This window comes from Eucyclogobius newberryi, unplaced genomic scaffold (genome assembly GCF_026437365.1).
Source record: "Eucyclogobius newberryi isolate DKJ021-1_F unplaced genomic scaffold, fEucNew1.0.hap1 SCAF_3, whole genome shotgun sequence".
NCBI lineage: Eukaryota > Metazoa > Chordata > Actinopteri > Gobiiformes > Gobiidae > Eucyclogobius > Eucyclogobius newberryi.
The window spans coordinates 9,940,883-9,960,181 of record NW_027315945.1 but is presented as its reverse complement, the minus strand read 5'-3'; the positions used below and the strand labels follow the sequence as shown (position 1 = coordinate 9,960,181).

The 19,299-nt window shown below is 38.9% G+C and overlaps 2 protein-coding genes across 2 annotated transcripts; both read left to right on the top strand.

Moving 5' to 3' along the window:
- The first annotated feature begins 76 nt into the window (after window positions 1-76).
- Window positions 77-8,301, top strand: ensab (endosulfine alpha b). The gene is made up of 3 exons (XM_072460015.1): window positions 77-307; window positions 4,671-4,784; window positions 8,101-8,301. The coding sequence occupies exons 1-3, from the start codon at window positions 251-253 to the stop codon at window positions 8,269-8,271; spliced, it is 342 nt and encodes a 113-aa protein (XP_072316116.1). The 5' UTR covers window positions 77-250; the 3' UTR covers window positions 8,272-8,301.
- A 6,784-nt stretch (window positions 8,302-15,085) lies between these two features.
- mcl1b (MCL1 apoptosis regulator, BCL2 family member b) lies at window positions 15,086-17,261 on the top strand. Its single transcript, XM_072461203.1, has 3 exons — window positions 15,086-15,673; window positions 16,132-16,382; window positions 16,472-17,261. Exons 1-3 carry the CDS (start codon window positions 15,193-15,195, stop codon window positions 16,586-16,588), a joined length of 849 nt encoding a protein of 282 aa, XP_072317304.1. The 5' UTR covers window positions 15,086-15,192; the 3' UTR covers window positions 16,589-17,261.
- Window positions 17,262-19,299: the final 2,038 nt, after the last annotated feature.

The following is a 19,299-nucleotide window of genomic DNA, read 5'->3' as shown; positions in this document are numbered from 1 at the left end:
GCTATAACCGCACCAACACTCTTCTCCCATTGGCTACTGTATGCGTCGCTCAACCCCCCCTCTGCCGATGTCATATCTCATTACGCCATTTTTGTCAGGCAGCAGCAGAGCACAGCGGCAGCAGCACAGCAGTCGTGTTGGGGAAAAGCAGGATTATTTCCATCGCACAGGTAGCTTCGTGTAACGAGCTTTCGTGCGTCGTGTTCACGGGTGCGAGAGGAGACAGCGGTCTGCTCACAACAAGTCCACGATGTCGTCAGAAAACACGGATTCGGACACTCAGGTGGACTGCGAGGACGAAAAACAGGTGGGAGATTTGGTAAAGGTGGTGCTGCTGGCGTGTGTGTGTGTGTACGTGCGGTCTTTGCACAGGGGGAAGCTGTGCATTTAGGGTGGAAGCGCGTCTTTTTACGATCACGACTAGAACAGCAGACACCTTGGCTGAGTGACACTTCTGTTTCTACTGCCTGATGTCATTGGCTGCTGAGTTCAGAGCAGCCTGGGCCTCATTGGTTCATCCTGGAAATGTGGGCTACAATGGCTTTACCGTCACACTTGCATTGTATGGCCATGAACATGTTATATTATATGTTATGTTATATGTTTTCTCCATTTCTATTATAATCGCATTCATACACAATCAATCAATCAATCAGTTCTAAATTAGATCAGCCTTCTCCTTTTAGACCTAATGAGTTTCTACTCATTAGCCCAAAATTATTTACACTTTATAGTAACAGGGGAGTGGCCCTATATTAAAACTTCTCAATATAAGGAAGGCCCTCAAACTTTATCCCACCATCTTCAAGCCCGTGGGCACGTAACCTGAGCCATATAAAAACAATTGTACATTGAGTGTTAACAGTTCCCATGTGAACTTAGTTATTATCATGGTTTTATCTATGATTTATCGTTGGGTTATAACCAGCTGTGTGTGGATTAGTCTGACATAGCCGGGAGTTCAACACCTCAGACTTGGCAAACATTTTAGTAACTAAGCGTCAAAGGAGGTTTCTGTCTCCTATGACTTCAGGTTCAAAGTATGTTTGATATAACGGCGTAGGGCAGTTGTGGTGAGCAATATTGACCAAAATGAACAAGGTTTTTTTTACAGGATGTATCCATAGTAACATCATGAACAAGCCTGAGCAAACGCATGGTTCTCATTCCACGCGACTGTTTCTGTGGACTTATATCCTTCATTTTCTTTCACTACCGTTGTGTCTAATGCGTCACCGTTCGCACAAGTTTGAGACCAGTTTCAAGCACATAATATTGCAATTGTTGTTTTGGAGAAATTAGAATATCGAGTGCATCGTCTATAGTTAAATCTATTAAAAATGACAGTAAAAACAGACTCAAACAAGGGTATAAAGTGTGTTTGACTTTTATGGTCAATTCACGTGTCATGCAATACTTGAACTATAAACAAGACATTTACGGGCATATTTTAGTACATTCCTGATGCTCTGGTGGTAAAATATCTTCTGAATATAGAGATTAATTCATTTTTGTCAATATTGCCCACCCCTAGTTTCTGTAAAGTTAAATAAATATGACATATACTGCCAAATACAAAGGTTACGTTTAGGTTTACAATAGAAATGACAAGATTTTGCTTCTTAAATTGTGACATTAATTATTATAAGGGTTTTACGAGTGTGTATAATCTTGACTTTTCTACAGGACAATAGCACAGTGGGATATGTGTAACTATGGTCTATATGTATGTGATTCTTGCATTAGTTTAGCAGTTCATATTTCAGTTCTCTGTTAAGACTTCTGGACAGTGGTGGAAAATAACAAAGTACAAAAGTAAAAGTGCTTTTAGGTATCTGTACATGTCAAGTCAATTTTATAGAGGCTTCACTACATTTGAGAGCAGATGTCGGTACTTTCTACTCCACTACATCTATGAAAAGGATTGAAAAGTAAGTAAAGTAAAAGGGTTTTAAAGGTTAATTATTATAGTGACATTCTGGCTTTGAGTTCAAGTTGTTGTTTTTTTGAGCAAACCAAAATATATGTTAAAAAAAGGTCTAGAAACACTGAGAAATTAGGGGAAAATTTCACATTTCACACTTTAATAGTTATCAAAAGTCATCACAAAATACTTGAACTTTTTACTATAAAAATAAAATGAATAAATAAACGCATACCTCAGTACATTTACGTCAATAGATTTTGAAATGCAGTACTTAAACTTGAGTCATTGTTTGCTCTTTTACCTGTAGTTCTTCCACTGCTTCTGGACATAGTCAAATCTTCACTCAGCAAAAATATAGTTTGACCAGAAATGTTGTATTAGAATGTAATTACATATAATTAAAAAAGGTGGACAGAAAGTCTTCTCTTGTTCTCTAGAGCGCTTGTCTGCTCTTGTTTTGGAAGGCAGAGCAGACCCTGTGGAGGTGCTCAGAGCTAAGCACCTGTTGACCCACAGCTCTGACTCTGCTCTGGAGCTCAGCAGTTTTCTGACTCTAGCTGCGGCGTCTGGACCTGCAGGCTGTACATCATCTGTTCTTTCAGTTCATAAATATCCTCATGTTCTTTATTAAAGTATAAAAGGTTCCATCAACTCAAAGGAGACATATTACGCTCATTTCTAGGACTTAGTATTCGACTATAGCTTTCATCATTCATGTTTTGAGGGTACATGTAAATTTATTTAGTTCATACTGGGGGGGATGAGCCCATAAACAACAATATAGTTTATTGCAATACAAAGGTGTGGTCTCATCTAGATTGTTTGTTGTTTTCACTTAAAGTACATTTTTATAATAGTTGTGGAACGTTGAACTTATTCATATTAACACTGAAATATTCATATCTAGAACATTATTGTGATATTATTGTTAATTGCAATTGTTTTGGACATGATTTTCATTCATTCATTTTCCACCGCTTGTTCCTTTAGGCGGGTTAACCCTGCGACAAGGCCCCCCTGGACAGGGGCCTCATTGCAAGGTTAACACAGATACATAGACGAACATTCACTCTCACAAAAAATAAAAACAGATTTATCGTATTGTATTCTGTTGTGAGTAGGTATGTCAAGACTAACCGATTAATTGGTAATTGTGATTAGTCAGGTCACAATATAATCAGAAGAACTAAAAACTAATAATCGTGACTATTTTAGAAGCAAAATTATGTAATTTCTATTCAATCTGGACCCAAAAAGTACACCCAAATGTATAGTGAGTTTTATGTAGCAGTTTAGATCACAATAACTTTACTTTGGCATTGAGAAAGTTTGATTTCATAAAGCTGGTCAAGTATTAATGGAACAGTGATGTATTAGAAGTGAAGGAAATTAAGGATTTTGCTTTTATTTTGTCACGTTCAAATAATAGAGAATAATTGTTACATTTTTATTTTTGCTTCTCGCAATAATCGTAACAGCAACATTTTATATCGTGACATGCCTGGTTGTGATACTGATATTTAATTTAGTTTCTTATTTTTTCCTTCTGCTGGTCTGTTTCATGTTTGTAACAAAAATAATGTCTTCTTGGATGAACAAAAGTCCTTCTGAGTCTGATGCAGGATTACTTATACATGCAAATATCTAAATCACAGCACACACAACACAACTCGGAGTAAACTACTGATGAGGAAACACCATTCTAACATGAAGGTTGATTTAGCATACTCCCCGTTAAGATGAGTTGCATTTGGATTGGATATTTCTGCAATGGATAAAATTATAATCAGATATTGTTACAAGTTCCCGTCCAATCCGTCCTCAACAGTCGTCCTGGTATTTGATTAATTACCCATATTCTATTTGTCTTGGCCATTTCCCTTCACTTCCTCCTGTCTTACTTTTGAAAGATGCCGCTCGTATCGGATCTAAGCGTGCGTTTACGGCCCGTGGAGTTTGACCTCGCTCCGGCACCAACAGGGCATGAGCAGGCGGCCCAAATTCTCCTGTTAAAGCAACTGTGAGAGCGGACCAGTTCAACCAGTGGCTCAGGCGGCAGAGAGCGCCGTGTCCGACTGTCACGGCACCTGTTTGGACCTGCAATTACACTCCTTATTTAGGTTTAGGTTAGGTTGGAAACTCTGAATAAGTTTAGGTTCAGTTCAGCACAAAAACTCCAATACCAACTACTATAAAAACAAAATATTAGGGCTGCACGATATTGGAAATGTCCCTGGTATGGCTGTTGAGTGCTGCGATATCAGTATTAGTGCGATATTTGTATATACTATTTGACACGCTTATTTTAGTCCATGCTTTATTGTATTAGTCAAACTCTGTCAAAGGAAAATACTGAACAATGACACAATTGAGATTGAATCAAGGATCATTTGGACTGAATGAAGGGGAAATGTGAAAAGAATCAGCCTTTTTAAGTTTTCATATAAAAAATGGTGTTTTGGGAATATATTCAGTTTGTTGCAATATCGAGACTTAAACGATATTTAATCAGCCGATCAACAAAAAGACAAAAAGAACATAAATGAATTGAAAAAATAAAATAAATCTAATGCTACTTCAGGGCAACCAACAGGTCAGTGCATAGACAATGTACCCTGCTGTCACCCGTTGTTGATTTGGTGCGTCTGTAATTTCATATGTGTTAAACAAAAGCTTTAACCTGTAAGCTTGTTTTGTGTCCAAACGTATCACGCCAATGCTGTGTTTGCGCTCGTCTCTGCAGGACTCTCAGGAGAAGAATGTGAACGCCATGAAGGCTGAGGAGGCCAAGCTGAAGGCCAAGTACCCTCAGAAGCCCGGGGGCTCCGACTTCCTCATGAAGAGGCTACAGAAAGGGGTACGGCGTCCACACACTGCATCGTTTTTACTCAAAGGGCCAAAAAACAACAACAAAATAATCCTCCAGCAGTGCCAAAAAAGATGCTCATATAAGGATAGTAGTAAAGGGGGCAATCATTATTTATATAACTAAATCCACACTTATTGTATTTGTGTTATAGCAAATGTAATGGGATGTCACGATATCAAATTTGACTGTTTATTGTGAAAAGAAATGCCACAATTTAACGATTATTCATGATTATTTGAACAACGATAAAATTCTAAAAAGTCATTTTCTTACATTCTAATAGTTCCATTCATATTTGACCAGCTTTATGAAATCAAGCTTTCCAAATGCAAAAGTAAAGTTATTGTGATATAAACTGGCACATAAAACTCACTATACATTCAAGTGTACTTTTTGGGATCCAAATTGACAGAAATGATACATGATCATTTTTGCTTCTAAAATAGATAATTAGTTTTTAGTTAATAGTCACAGTTATTGACTAAGCGGTTAATCTTGACTTCCATAACATCGGCAATGTTTTTAGTTTAAAAACAAGTAAAAAGGAGATGAAAAATGCTCATTATCTTTGTGAATCTCATGACGAGGCCCAACCCGGGACTAAAACTATGACTAACCCAGCTCTAAGTCTGGCCTAAACCCGGAGTAACCAGAGCTCATTGAGCTGCGGTAGAACAAGCAGAGTCACTGTTAGCTGTTGAATATGACCATTTTATCAGTTTACTCCCAGTTACTGTTTCTATAGCAACAAAATAATCATCTGTCAACTGGACAAAGGTTTTCATAGTAAAATCTCTTTTAACTTAAAGTTGTAGGGTCATTTAAAGCGGCTCTAAGTAACATTTTCACGTGATTAAATATCTTTTGTGTTGGTTAAATATGTATTTTTGGGGCGTTTGAATTGTCCCCTTCGTCGCCCCCTGCTGTCTCTGGGCGGAAAACCAGCCTTGCAACATTTGCCAACATCGACTCAAAGACATCGACTCTCCTGACAAACCCTGGCTTTTAAAACATTTTATTTGGCAATGTTTTTGTATGCCTTTTATAATGACAAAGAAAGAAAGAAAAAAAAAGTTAAAAACTGACCATGTGTTGTCTCAAGGGAGCTGCAGGGGGAGCTCTTAGTTCTGCTTAATGGAAGTGGGAACCCTCAACCAGCCTGGTGCTCTTTTAGAACCCTCAGCTCTAAATGGGTGGGTGACACCTCCTTTGTTAGGTTTGGACATTTCATTTACTCATTGTGGAGAATTGTAGAAATACTACTTTTTCCTTTTGCTTTGAATGCCAAAGAAATAAGATATGAAAGTGCTTAATAACAGTAATGTCTTTGTGTTATCTGCTCTGAAATGGAGCAAAGGATCATGGTCTATGTAGTTCCATATGTTTTTTAGCAACAAAACAGTGAACTAAGGAGCGATATTTCAGTTATTGTTACCTCCCGAATGTTAAACAGCCGATAATGCCTTTTATTCACACAGTAGAAGGAGCCCTGTGAACCTGTTGTATAAGCATCTAGTGCGCTTAGTCTTCTCCTCCTACACATGTGTGCTACAGAGGAGCTCCGCCTCAGGAGGGGGGCCATCAGGGGAAAAGGGAGAAAAACACAGTGTGCAAGTCCAAACCAGTGTGTTTTTTAATGCTGACACAAGCCTAGAACCTCACATGAACCGGGCATTTTACACCACAATTTACTGTTTTGTTTGTAATGTGACCTTGAACTGTAGTTTGTATGCAGGTTATACATTTACTGGACCTATATTATGTTAAAAAGGACTTCTTTTCAGTGAACCATGTTTTTTCCTTCATCAAAACTGTATCAAACGGCGATGGCGAACAGCTATGTCCTTTAACCTTTTCCAAACTGCCTAAACGAGTTTGAAGCCTGCAGCTACAGCCCTCGTTACGTCTTGGTACTGATTTTTAAATAGATGTACATTTGTTCAAATTCTAAAGCACTTAATGTCACGGTTACGGTTGTTGTAAGTAGCTGAAAAGCCATAAAGGACACGAAAGCCAACACAAAACATTGATAGATTTGAAAAAGTATTTAGAAAAACCTCTTTGGTCTGTAAAGATACTGCCGTACATCAGATGTCCTTAAGCGGCATCACTTTAGCTCCAGCTAAGTCAAATTTTGTACAAATCTCCAATTCACATAATCTTTCCCTATCCAAACAACTGATTAATTGAAAGAATAATCGTTAGAATAATCGTAGTTAGTTGCGGCACTATTTAAATTCAATGTTTCTATCGATATATTGTATCTTCAAAAGTCTCACCATAGTATTTCTTTGCTTGAATGCAGTGGGAACTACTGTACATAGACCATGATCCTTTGCTCCATTTCAGTGCCGACAGCATAAAGAAATAACTTATTAAAAACTTTTATATCTTGATTCTTTGGATTGTGACTGTAATGATTCACTCCAAAGTCTTTATCGAGCTTCAAAAGGAAACATTATCCTCTAGCTTAACAATATCACAATAAATATTGTATTGTTAATATACCGGAAGTGGGTTTTTAAATCTGTGTAACTTCTGTAGTTCCTGGCTCGCACAAACTCTTTGGCACATTGTCAATATTCACATGTATTCATTTTCGGGAACGTGCTCACCTTTTTTAGAAGAGCTTTTTTCAGATGTCAAAGCAAAACCGGGGTGGACCACCCAAGCGCAGCCAATCAGCGTGCTGCTTACAGCTCTTATTATTATTTGATTTTTACTTTTTCCTTTCTATTCCTTATTAAGAATATAAGAGGTTTTAAGAGTTTTGTTTATAAGAGCTTTTCTATTAAGAGTGTTTTTTGTTTTTTTTTATTCTATAAGTTATCTGTTCTTTTACTTCTTACTTACGTTGCAACACCAAAATGTCTCCATTGTGTGGACAAATAAAAGCTTATCTTATCTTATCTTACGTTCCAAGTTGACGAGTCTTAAAATACATCATTATAATAAGCAGACCACTCATTTTGGTGGAAAACGCAAACTGTACAAAATAATTAAATAAAAGTTAGATACCCCAGCTTTAAATGAATATAGTGGTAAGGGTTTGCATATCGTAACCATCCCCACTATTTTAATTTCTAACTTGATGCTTTGTTGGTCAGCTGTTTTAGGTACAGTTTACAGTGTTTGACTTATTGAAAATCTAAAAAAAAAGAAAACCTAGTTGGCTGCTTTTGTCACCCGCTGGTAAGTCTATTTTTGTGGCCCTCTCCTCCAGCAGATATTTGACCCACCAGTTTAACCTCTGCTTCTCTGCACCGTGTGAAATAAAACCACTGACCGCTCCATTGTCTTCCAGCAAAAGTACTTTGACTCCGGCGACTACAACATGGCCAGAGCCAAGATGATGAACAAGCCGATCCCGGTGGCCGGCACGGACAAGAACCTGGTGACGGGCGACCACATCCCCACGCCGCAGGACCTGCCTCAGAGGAAGTCTTCACTGGTCACCAGTAAACTGGCCGGCTAGCCCTCCTTTTTTCTCCCTTTAAAAAATCAACCTGAACCGGGCTCTTATACTCACGCCTCCACGCTCCCTCTTCTTTAACACACCGGGCAGAGTTGTATAGACCCTTTAAATATTAGTCAACAAACACGTGACTGGAGGCAAAAGTGAAGTTAACATAAGGATATTTCAATGGAGAAACTCGGATTAACAATAGAGTATCACAAAATATGTAACGTGACTGGTATAAAGACATGTACTATTGTATTTGACATGATTTGTTTATTTAACAGGCGATTATGAAAGACACTTCACATTTTTATTCACGCATAACATAATTTTACTGGAAAAATGCTGCAGAAACATTCACACATACTGGGGGTGGGAGTATCCTGATAGACAATATTATGACAGTATAAGTCAGTTTAACTTTCATACACAAGTGAAAGGCCGGTAAAATGAATCCCAAAAGTGTAGAAAAAAAATAATAATAATAGTTACAACATCACTTTTATCTCTTTTTGTAGCATTTTTTCATGTAAACGATCATTTCAATATTCAAATTTTGCATAGCTTCAAAACCACATTCACGATATTGTCTACATGTCCATACTTCACCACAAATGATACTTTTTGTGAAGTCTAAAACTATTTTCACGCTCAAACATTGCATATTCTCCATCCTTTGTAGTAGATAAAAAGAAACCTTACTGACATTTCTACCCCAGAAACCCAAAATTGTCGCTTCTTTTTCATGATCAAAGACTTTTAATCATTACTGCTTCGATCTGATGTCAGGTAATCATTCAACATGTATTATTATCTACTTCATTTGCCTCCCAGTTCATCATTTTGACCATTCGGATGACATTTTAAAGGGTCTATAAGTTCCATTTGCATGTCCGGGGGGAGCACGGAGGATCCGCAGTCCGCCTCGCTCGCTCGCTCATGTCTAGGTTCGTTCTCGTGGGTGCGCGTCATCAAGGCTGTGGGCAGGGGGCACGACTTAACGCACTTTGTATTCTGTATACTACTACGTTCATATAATTGACACCAAAATGATCTAGGAACCATGATTGTGTTTCTTTTTTTTTAAACTCTTATTAGGCCTGTCAACTTTAATTAAAGCTGGAACTATATTATTGGGGGCTCAATAAAATAGTTCCAGTGTTTTAACCTTGGAATTCTCATCATGTGAGAACTCGACGTGAGTACTTAAAAAAGTACTCTTATACTTAAAGGGTAATGGGATGTTTCTGCTGTTTGGGGTTATTGTGTCGGTGGCATAAAGTACTTTCAATATTATCGCTCATCCTGATATTTTTGGTAGCAATTATCGCACCTGAAAATGTGTTTTCATGACGGGCCTAATAATTAGTTTATTCGAGATGAAAGGTGAAAGTATGGATGTGAAAAGAAATGGCACTGCTTGCACGCCAGTCATGTGAATTTAGGCCTCTTGATGAACTTTGACTTTGTTTCCTCCAACCATCAAAACGAGCTGAAGTAGTCCACCTCCCACACCTCGTGCTTTCACTCAACTGCGTACATTTCATCCGGAACTTTCCCAGAGCCTGTTTTGCACAACAAATGTCAGCCAATTCTGTTCCAAATTAAAAAGTCTTGTGGAGGTCCCGACACCACAAGCATTTGCCTCCGAGGGGGTTCAATTTAAATGTATAACGTCCATGTTTTTAAAAGAGACACATTAGCCCTTTTTTCATTTACTTTGTGTTGAACTATAACATTACTAGATCATTTTACATTACACAATATTGACCTAGAACGGCTTGGAGATAGAAACAGGACAATTGACTTCCTGTTCAAAACTGCAGATAACTGATAAGTCACCGTAACATGCAGAGAATTGTCATTTACGTGTTTTTATTCGGGAAAGTGGCTACGTGACTTTTTAAAATCCTCCATGTATCACTCGGAGTCTTACATTTTCAAATAATCGCAACCGGGCAGAGATAGGGGGTAAGTGAAAACCAGACTTTTCTGAGCACATATAAAATAAGCCTCAGTTGCAGGACACTCAAACAGGCAGGCATCAATCAAAATACAACTTTGAGGAAACTAATGATGATGAAACACTGTTGAAACAAAGTTAAAAGCTCATTACAGTTTATTTTGTATTATATGTTCCCTTTAAATGACCATTAACCTAAACGACAAGCATCCACCACGCACACATGTGACAGGCTCCTTTGGAAACGGAAGAACAATTCTTTGAAACACATATTATTACTCAAGGCTTCACTGACTAAATACATAAACAAGTCTTATGATATCATTTTATGGATGTTTCACTCGTAAGACGGTCTTATGACTGTCACAAGGCCTGCCTCAGTATAGCTGCACTTTGCAAATGCAGTTTTCCCTTATTGCGGTGCTGTGCCTAAGTCAGTTGTGGTATACCTAAAATTTAGCATATTTTGGATTACTTTCACTTATCCGTTACTCCTGACACTCCCCAAAAGTTCGGCATTTTCTCACGTGGAGTGTTTGGCATTCCACGTCCCAAAGAGCTAACAATAACCAGATTAACTGTTCCGAACCCTAATCCTTGCCTTACCCTGATTGTGAAATGATATAGAGTCAAAAAATGAATCGCTGTTAATTCGAAATATCTTCCCCTGTAACAAAACATTTAGTAAGTCCGCCTTTTGTACATCTGCTTGCTAACACTGTTATGTTAGCGATCATCCACACCCGCCGCAGAGTCAACATTAGCAGTGGGTTGTAAATGATGACACCGCTGCGCTTTAGCCCGACATGCTTTCACTCAGGATCCGCTCAGCTACTCGGCCACCAGTCAACTTGGCCTCACTTCCAACATTACAGCATTTCTTTCACTTTATGATAATTCTGTGAACAAACTTCCCTCCAAACCTGTCCACTTATCAATTTACATTTTGCTGTTCTGTCAGTTCACATACATTTATAATGACCCAGAGCCTGGTCAATGTATTTATTTATTTCAGGGGCTTGCCAGCTCCCTTGCTGTTGCATAAATAAGCGATTACTGGAGGCCTAAAAGATTTGCGGTAAGATTGGACACAAAACTCCATAGATTTCATGTCTTTGTAAATTACACTCAACCTTGGTCATAATTCCTCGTGACATTGGTCAAGAGAAAACTTTAGAGACAAAAGTTAGCTTGCATTTCTTTGCATTATTCACATATTATGCAAAATTGACATTTTTATCAACATACCTGGAGTTGTATTTAGCTTCAATCACACTTGTTTCATTAATCCTGTTGAGTAAAACCTCAAAGCTAGAGTCCCAGAGGTCTCCTTTGCTGTCCATAATCACCAAACTTAACCTGAACATTTCTGCCATCAACATTACAACTGTGTGCGTACATTAGCATGTCGGGGCAAGCTAGCTTTTGTGTATTTCCCCACGGTGATTCCCTTTGCCGCCAGTAGATGGAGCGATAACACAATTCCTGATGAGGGAACACCTCACGGCTACAATGTACTGTGTGCTTTCAGTAGATGCATTTAAGTGCTAAAACATAAGACGCTAAAGCAGAATCAAGAGCATCTTTAAGGCAAATAACATTACAGTTAATATAAAATGTGTTCTTTCAATTAAATTAGTTTTTAATTGATCAGAAACTGCCACCATTGCACTATGATTCTAGTTTCCCTATACTTACTTGGCTAGGGCTGAACTAATACACATAATAAAATTATAATTTGAATGCTATTTAGATTATCACAGTGTCATTTAGGTATCACAATCCACAGAGAGAACGAGTGCAACCGTAACTAACCCTGCAGTTGCAATCTCCGCAGACATGTCCTGAAATGTGATCCTTGTAGATATTTCAATCTCTCAAATGTTAATACTCGTGGATATGTTTAAAAGGTTCTATGACGTTATCTTAATTTTTTTTAATACATCACAAATCTAGCCCCCAAAAAATCCAAATATTTTGCCCTACACTTGGCTAACCTTACCTTCACCCTGCCCTAACCCTCCGTTCTGAAACACTAAACAGCAGGTCAGAGGGTTGTGCTGGGATAAACAGGCTGACACTCTCACACAGGTGCCTGCCTGCTCCCTGCATCGCCCTCTTGGCACAGAAGTGGGCCGCCGCATGCCTACAGGGTGTGCTAACTCCACCGCTTGGCACCGCGTACTGAGATTTTGTAACACATGCTGAGGGGGCAGGGATGACGGTAAGCTCGTGCTGTTTTCCACTGCTTAACTCAAAAGATTATACTAGTGCAGTGGTGAAAAGAGTGTTTTAGAAAACCGTGTTGTTTAGATGTTTAGGGTCTAAACAACAAGTGTATTATTTATTCAAATTAAACGTTATGCTGCGATGGGCGCTTAAAACCGAGGTATCGGATCAGTAGCTCAAAGTTTAGTCTTTGTCAGGGCACTGCTGGTGGAGAGATAACTCCAGACTATGACATCACATGTTTGGTCATAAAGCGCATGTGATGTCATAAAGTACATGTGAAGACATAAAGGACACTATCATGCAAAGGCTGGAGCGCCCTCTACTGGACACTCCTCTAACTACAAGTACATGGAAAACTAAGAAATTACAAGGTCTTTTGGACACATTATGCAAAATTTACTTTTGTGAGCTTTTAACCATGTCAGATCATTGTTCACCAAAACATACCTCGAGTTGAATTTAGCTTCTAAACCTTAAAACTTGTAAACATGTGTTGTTATGGTAGGGCTGGGCAATATGGCAATACAAATTGAATCATGATAAAGGAATATCTTATCTTATCTCATTCCAGTGTAGATAATATATCATTTTAGTCAAATCGCTATATTGTGATTCCGAAATTGTATCTTGAATGCCGCTCTATGCTAAAAAATAAATACATAAACCCACACATTTTCCCAACCACACCACCTACAGTTGCAGTGAAGAGTGAACTCTTAGAAGAAGCAGAGGACTTTAGGTACTGCTTCAAGGCCATATAAGCATACTAAGTTTACAGCAATCGCAAATCAAATCAAAATTGTGATCCGGCACCAAGATGTATATATTTTTCAAATGCTAGTAAAACGCGCCGCAACTAGTTCTGTATTTTTGAAAGTTATTCATAGGACTCGCCGGTTCTGTCCCGTCTCTGGAAATGTACGTTATCTGAGTGAAATAAGGCTGACGTAAACTGCACAAATCTCATCCTCAACCTTATTGTGACTTCATTGAGGCTTTAAACGTGTCAAAGTTGTATGTATGAATGAATGAATGATTTTGAACGCCATTGTAAATAGAACAGATTTGTCTGATTTATACTTAATGACTTTTCCTTGCCTCAGCTGTTCGTCATATCAGCGGTTCCTATATGTCATTTTGGCCTCTGTATTACTGTACCAGAAGCTCTGTATCATATGAAAATATGTATAAATGCTGCTGATTGAGGCAGACAACTCTGGAAACGCACCTTTTTTTCAAGCCAAGTTTATCTGTCATGGCTCCTGCAGCAATTCGCCAATTCAAATATCTCTGATTGAATTGGACAAAAATGTATATTGTTGCAATGTTGTGTGTGATAATCTGTTGTACAAGTTTTGTTTTAAAAGTGAATGCCAAGGCAGACAATTTAGCGTAATTTTTGTAACCTGCCACTTCAATATTATGTACGTTTCAGAAGGGTGGTCTGAATATTGGTGGCTACAGTTGGCCCTTGGTACTTGATGTCTGCCTTAGAGAAGATGTACAAGAAGAAGAGGGTATTAAGCAGGGTTTGGTCTGTACCTTGAAAACAGAGTCTCTTATTTGTATGATAATGTGCCAGAATGTATAGAGCTCTGAAGTTCACCTGTGCTGCTTTTTCTCTTTTTGTTGTTTCTTTGTTGATTTGCTTTTTTCTTTTTCTTGTGTTCACTTTTTTAAATAATTGTTATATATTTCATCCTGGCACAGAAAAAACTGCAGGAAGATGGTCTTGCTTCCCAGCTTAAATGAGTTACATTCTAAACTGACTGGAGACCCCCGGATTGATGTTTTTGATTGTTAACACTTCAGAGTATATACTTCTGTCTAGATTTGAGGGATTTGGTGAGAGAATGTTTTGTCAGTATTTGAAATAAACTTTTACATTAAGAATACCATTTTGTTGTCTTAATTTTAGATTGTGGGTTAAAAAAGGTACAATACAATTGGAACAAAAAATATGTATATGTATTATTTGTTAAAATATCTTAGCACTACACTACCTGTGATCTCCGCTAGAGGGAGGCAGGAGTCCGTAGATGGCATTACCGCTCTGGAAATATCTGGGTTATTCCACAAAACTACATGCCGCACGCATTTCACTTTTAATGTTGAGATGAAGGATTAACACCAGCTGTTCTTAATAACCATTGACACAGAAATATGAGTTTGAATTATTGTTAATGTGTGATTTAATTGATTTATTAAAATATATATATTTACGATGTAAACAATACATACAGTATACACAATATTTGATTTGAGTTCGTTTTGTGTTTTGGGGGTTTTCCATTAAAGGGTTTTTTAGGGTCCCGCAAAAATAATAATAAAATAATCTTACTTCCACGGTCAAAGCATCACATGGAAAAATACTGCATGTTCACAAAACTTTTGCCCAATCACTATGAAATAAATACTTTAATATAGTTGCATATATAGCAATATCATATATGATGGCATATTATGAATTAATTTATTATTAGTTTTATAAAAATGTTAAATAAAATATTAAACAATTTCAGTAGTGGTCTATGGGCGTTACCGTACGTAGAACGTAACGGCAACGTGCTAAGTGACGTAAGAGCGTGGTATAAAAGCAGTGCTAGTTCCGCTACTCTCACTTTGGCCCTCGCGACGACGACGACACAACACAACGCTTAAGAGTCAGTTGAGCCGACAAGCAGTTACTTGGAACAACTCAATTACAATCGCTCATACTCGTGTGGTATTGATCAGCAACGATGAATTTGATGAATTGTCCAGCGAAACGGACTGCTTTGAAAATATCCAGTATGGGCTTATTCCTGCCTCAAAATGGAGTCGAGGGCGCTATGCACTGTGTACCAGCAGATTCTTCCGCGCCGATAACTAGGTCCATTGCAAATATGGATTCTCTCAAAGGAAACGGTGGCTCGAGCGGCCCCCCTTATCCGCGACCGACGGCTCTAGTCGTGAAAAATGAACTGTTGGGCAAAAACATGCGGGAGGAAAACTACAACGGCTCAGACGATTCTCTACCGTGCACGCCGGAGAGTGAACTGGAGCTTTCCGGCTACTCGGCGGAGCACGAAGTGTTGGACAGCGTCACGAGGCAGCTACTTAGCGATTTTTTCAACGTCTTCACTGGGATTTCTCAATCAAACTGGAGGAAAAGGCCGGCGCTAACTACAATGAAAAGAGTGGTGGAGGGCCTTTTGGAGAAGCACAGATACGCATACAATGGTATGTACCGATGTCCGCAATACAAAGGGAGTCGTGGCAGCTAAGCTTACGCGTCACTTGCCCGATGACTGATGTTTCCATGGTGTTGCCTGGACTACGTAGATAGGAAAATGTGCATTTTTCAAATAAATTTGAATTGTGCTTCTGAAACTTATTGACTTGTCAGCTACTGCCAAAGACTGTTAGTTAGTTGAGATCCGGTTTATCTTTTTCTGTATTGGACACAGTTGTGAACATTTATTTGCGATACTTTACCGTTAACACAATTTTCAAATATTCTGTGGACTAGACTCAATTCCCACGATAAAAAAAACGAGATTTAGACCAGACAAGAGATTGAGGCCAAACGTAAACGCATGGGAAAATGAACCTACAAGATGACTTCCTTAATTTCTGCTCTGTCACTAGATCTTGTACACTTGTTCTTGTGTTCTAACCTTGGATTTTCTTGTCTTCAGGTATGATAAACAGACTGTCTCTGGATGACAGGGGAGACGATGTAGCGTTCATCACTGAAGTGGCCAAGAGCATCTTTGAAGACGGCACCACCAACTGGGGTCGTATCGCCAGCCTGATCTCATTCGGGGCAGTTGTGTGCCAGTATCTGAAGACAAACGGAAGAGAGAACTGCGTGGAGCTAGTGGGCAAAGAAATCTCCTCATACCTTCTGTCACACCAACGAGAGTGGCTAGTCCGGAACAATGCATGGGTATGTTGAAACAGATTGTTGATTGTGTGTTGAGTTTCTGTGTACTGTATAAAGCGCCTCCCCTAATCTTTATTATTTCTGTCTTTCAGGAGGGCTTTGTCGAATTTTTCCGAGTAGAAGACCCAGAGTCATCAGTGAGGAACACGCTTATGGCAGTAGCCGGATTAGCTGGTATTGGTGCAACACTGGCCATGTTGATCCGGTGAATGTGGCAGGACTTTCAAGAGACACTTTTATTTAACAACCCGCTCTTTTGACATCAAGATGGGAATGAGAGATGTTTTACAAACTTTGCAAGAGCACAAAGTTGGACTCCTTGTTATGTTGGAGACATTTTAAGTTGTATTTAATTTCACAAAGTTTATTTTTCTAATAAATGTAAATACAAGTTTCTATGCAAGTTAAGAATGGTTACAGCTCTCAGTTGACCTGAAATCTGCTGTCGATAGTTTACTTTGAGAGACTGCTTTATTGGCAATGGTTGGATAAAGTGGTGAGCACAAGCTTGTTTCCATGCCTTTCACTATGTCCATGAAAAGACTGGGATCTCCATTGTGTGCACACCCTGAACATGTCAGAGGACGAACGGATTTGCATGAGGGCATGGAGTGCTACTGTCACTTTAAACGTGGGGGATTGGCATTAACCAGAAGTGTGGCCCTGAACAGTTGAAATGCAGTGGGCTCAGTTTGTACACTTATGATTGTTCTAGAATCCCAGAGTTGTTTCAATTGAGGTTTGCCCTCACACAATGGTCCTCTGTAAATGTGAAGGCACAGAAGCTGAATTTGATGGTCATGATACAGTTGTAATTGTAAGCTTAATCCCAATATCTTCAAAAATTTCCCATTAGTGAATAAAAGGCAGCATTCACACAGACTATGGCTTTGGCATTTGTTTTGTTAAAATAAGACGGCGTTTGCATCAAGTCCAGTACTTTGTTTCAATGTCATGGCGACGGTTTCCTAGAAATGAGAAGGCTCTGTGGTGGAACCGCAGATGCGTTTAGTCTCAGCTGAGGTGCAGCCAATGCCCTGCAAGCTTTGTGTTTATCTGACGCTAGCGACAACAGAATGGGTTATACGCTCTTCCACGTCGGCCATTTCTAGTAATTAATGCATATTTGCCTATTTTTTGGTATCTTTTCAGTGAAATTGAACAATTTAGCTTTGATTTAAATAAGTTTGTCCAAGAATGTATAAATGTATCTTGTATGTAATGTAATTAACAGTTTACTTGTAATCGAAGCAATGACCAGTGCATACAAATATTGTGCTTGGCCTTAAACTTGTAGGCAGAGCAGTCACAAGCACATTATTTTACTTATTTTCAAGTCTTCTTGAACAATAGAACTTAGTAGGAATTTAGTGTGTAATTTTTTCACATTCTTGAGTAGCATCCCCATAAAAGGTGAAGAAGCTAAAGCACGGCAAACTATTATCTCTCCTTGCCTTAGTTAAACACTTAATTTGGCTGGCACGAAGGAATTGCTTCAAGTTATTTAAGGGTTTAATAAATATGCTTAACTTCATCCTTTACTGTACTATTACCATCACACAATATTTGCTAAAGTGGCTTTGCTAAAAGTCACTTCTGTTTAGTGCAGAATTGGGTGGCGCTTTGATACTGATGGTTTAAACTAAAGACTTAAAGAGCATTTTAGCTTTCACGTAAATCCGACCCAAGCGAGCCTGGAGCAGGGGGAATCCTTGGCTTCACATCCGACTGCGTCCATGTTTGCCCTGTAACCAAAGTCAACAGGTCGATCTGAACAAACACTGCAGGCTTCAAGGTCCAGGGAGGAGAGTGGAGTAGACAGATTTTCCCTTGGTGATGAGCCACTGCAGACCGACCTCCGTTCCTCTCCTGTGGCTGGCGGCCTTCACCCTGGCAACCCTCTCTCCAGTTCATTGTGAAGAACAGGCGGCAGCTGTTGGTGCAAGTCGGTGGGGGATTTGAGGCTGAGGCAATCTCGCTCGGTAGCTTGCACCATATAGAACGTACACAAGTGGATTGGGCTCACACAAAACGTCCAGGCGCTTGTGGCGTCTTGGGGGTTACAGCTTCCTTAGAATCGCCTCGATGTTCGCTTGTTAGACATGCATTATTTACATCCGTGCATAAATCAGCCTGGAGACTAACTAGTAAGCAATGGGCATTAGCATGTTAGCATTATTAATGGGAATTATTCAAATTTCCATGCATTGTGTGTGTTACTGCGGACAAATTACAAATGCGTGATAATTCAGGGCGGTTTGCAAAAAATGTGACAAAATTCATATTACCGGTGAGAAAAGACATATTTAACTTTAGTAAAAAATAATGCGATACTGGATAACAAAACTAAACATGCATGAAAAATAAATGTCTCGTTCTGACCGTAACTTTAAGGACAAGAACTTGAGTAAGACATTGCAAAGATTAAAAATGCACCATCAGAATGAAATATTACCCTCACTTGGTTTGTAGTATTATTATTTTTTTCTTGCTGTACTATTTGGTGGAAAAAACGTAAACACTCTAAAGGTCCTAAGGTAGTTTTCTGCTTTACTTGTTAGTACGTTGACCTTTTGCAGGGTTTGTACTAAAAGCAGGCTTTTGCAAAATGCTGCTTCAAAGCATTTGTATCATTTTTTTATACTTGAAAAGAAAATTACCCTTTGCTTTCTTTTCCTCCAAAGCCCATAAAGAAGTGTGTTTGTGCTGAACTTGTGGGTTAAAAGTGGATTCTTTATTTGAAGTAACATGCACATGAAAGAGCAGTGCAGCTATTGAAAAACATGTGCAGGTGATCACATTCCAGGCTTGGGATCGTTACAGGGAGCGGTTCCCAATAAACCTATCCTCCCAACCACAATGGAACTGAACATTCAAACAACCAAGTATTGATTACTTCACGGTTGCCACCCAAAACAAA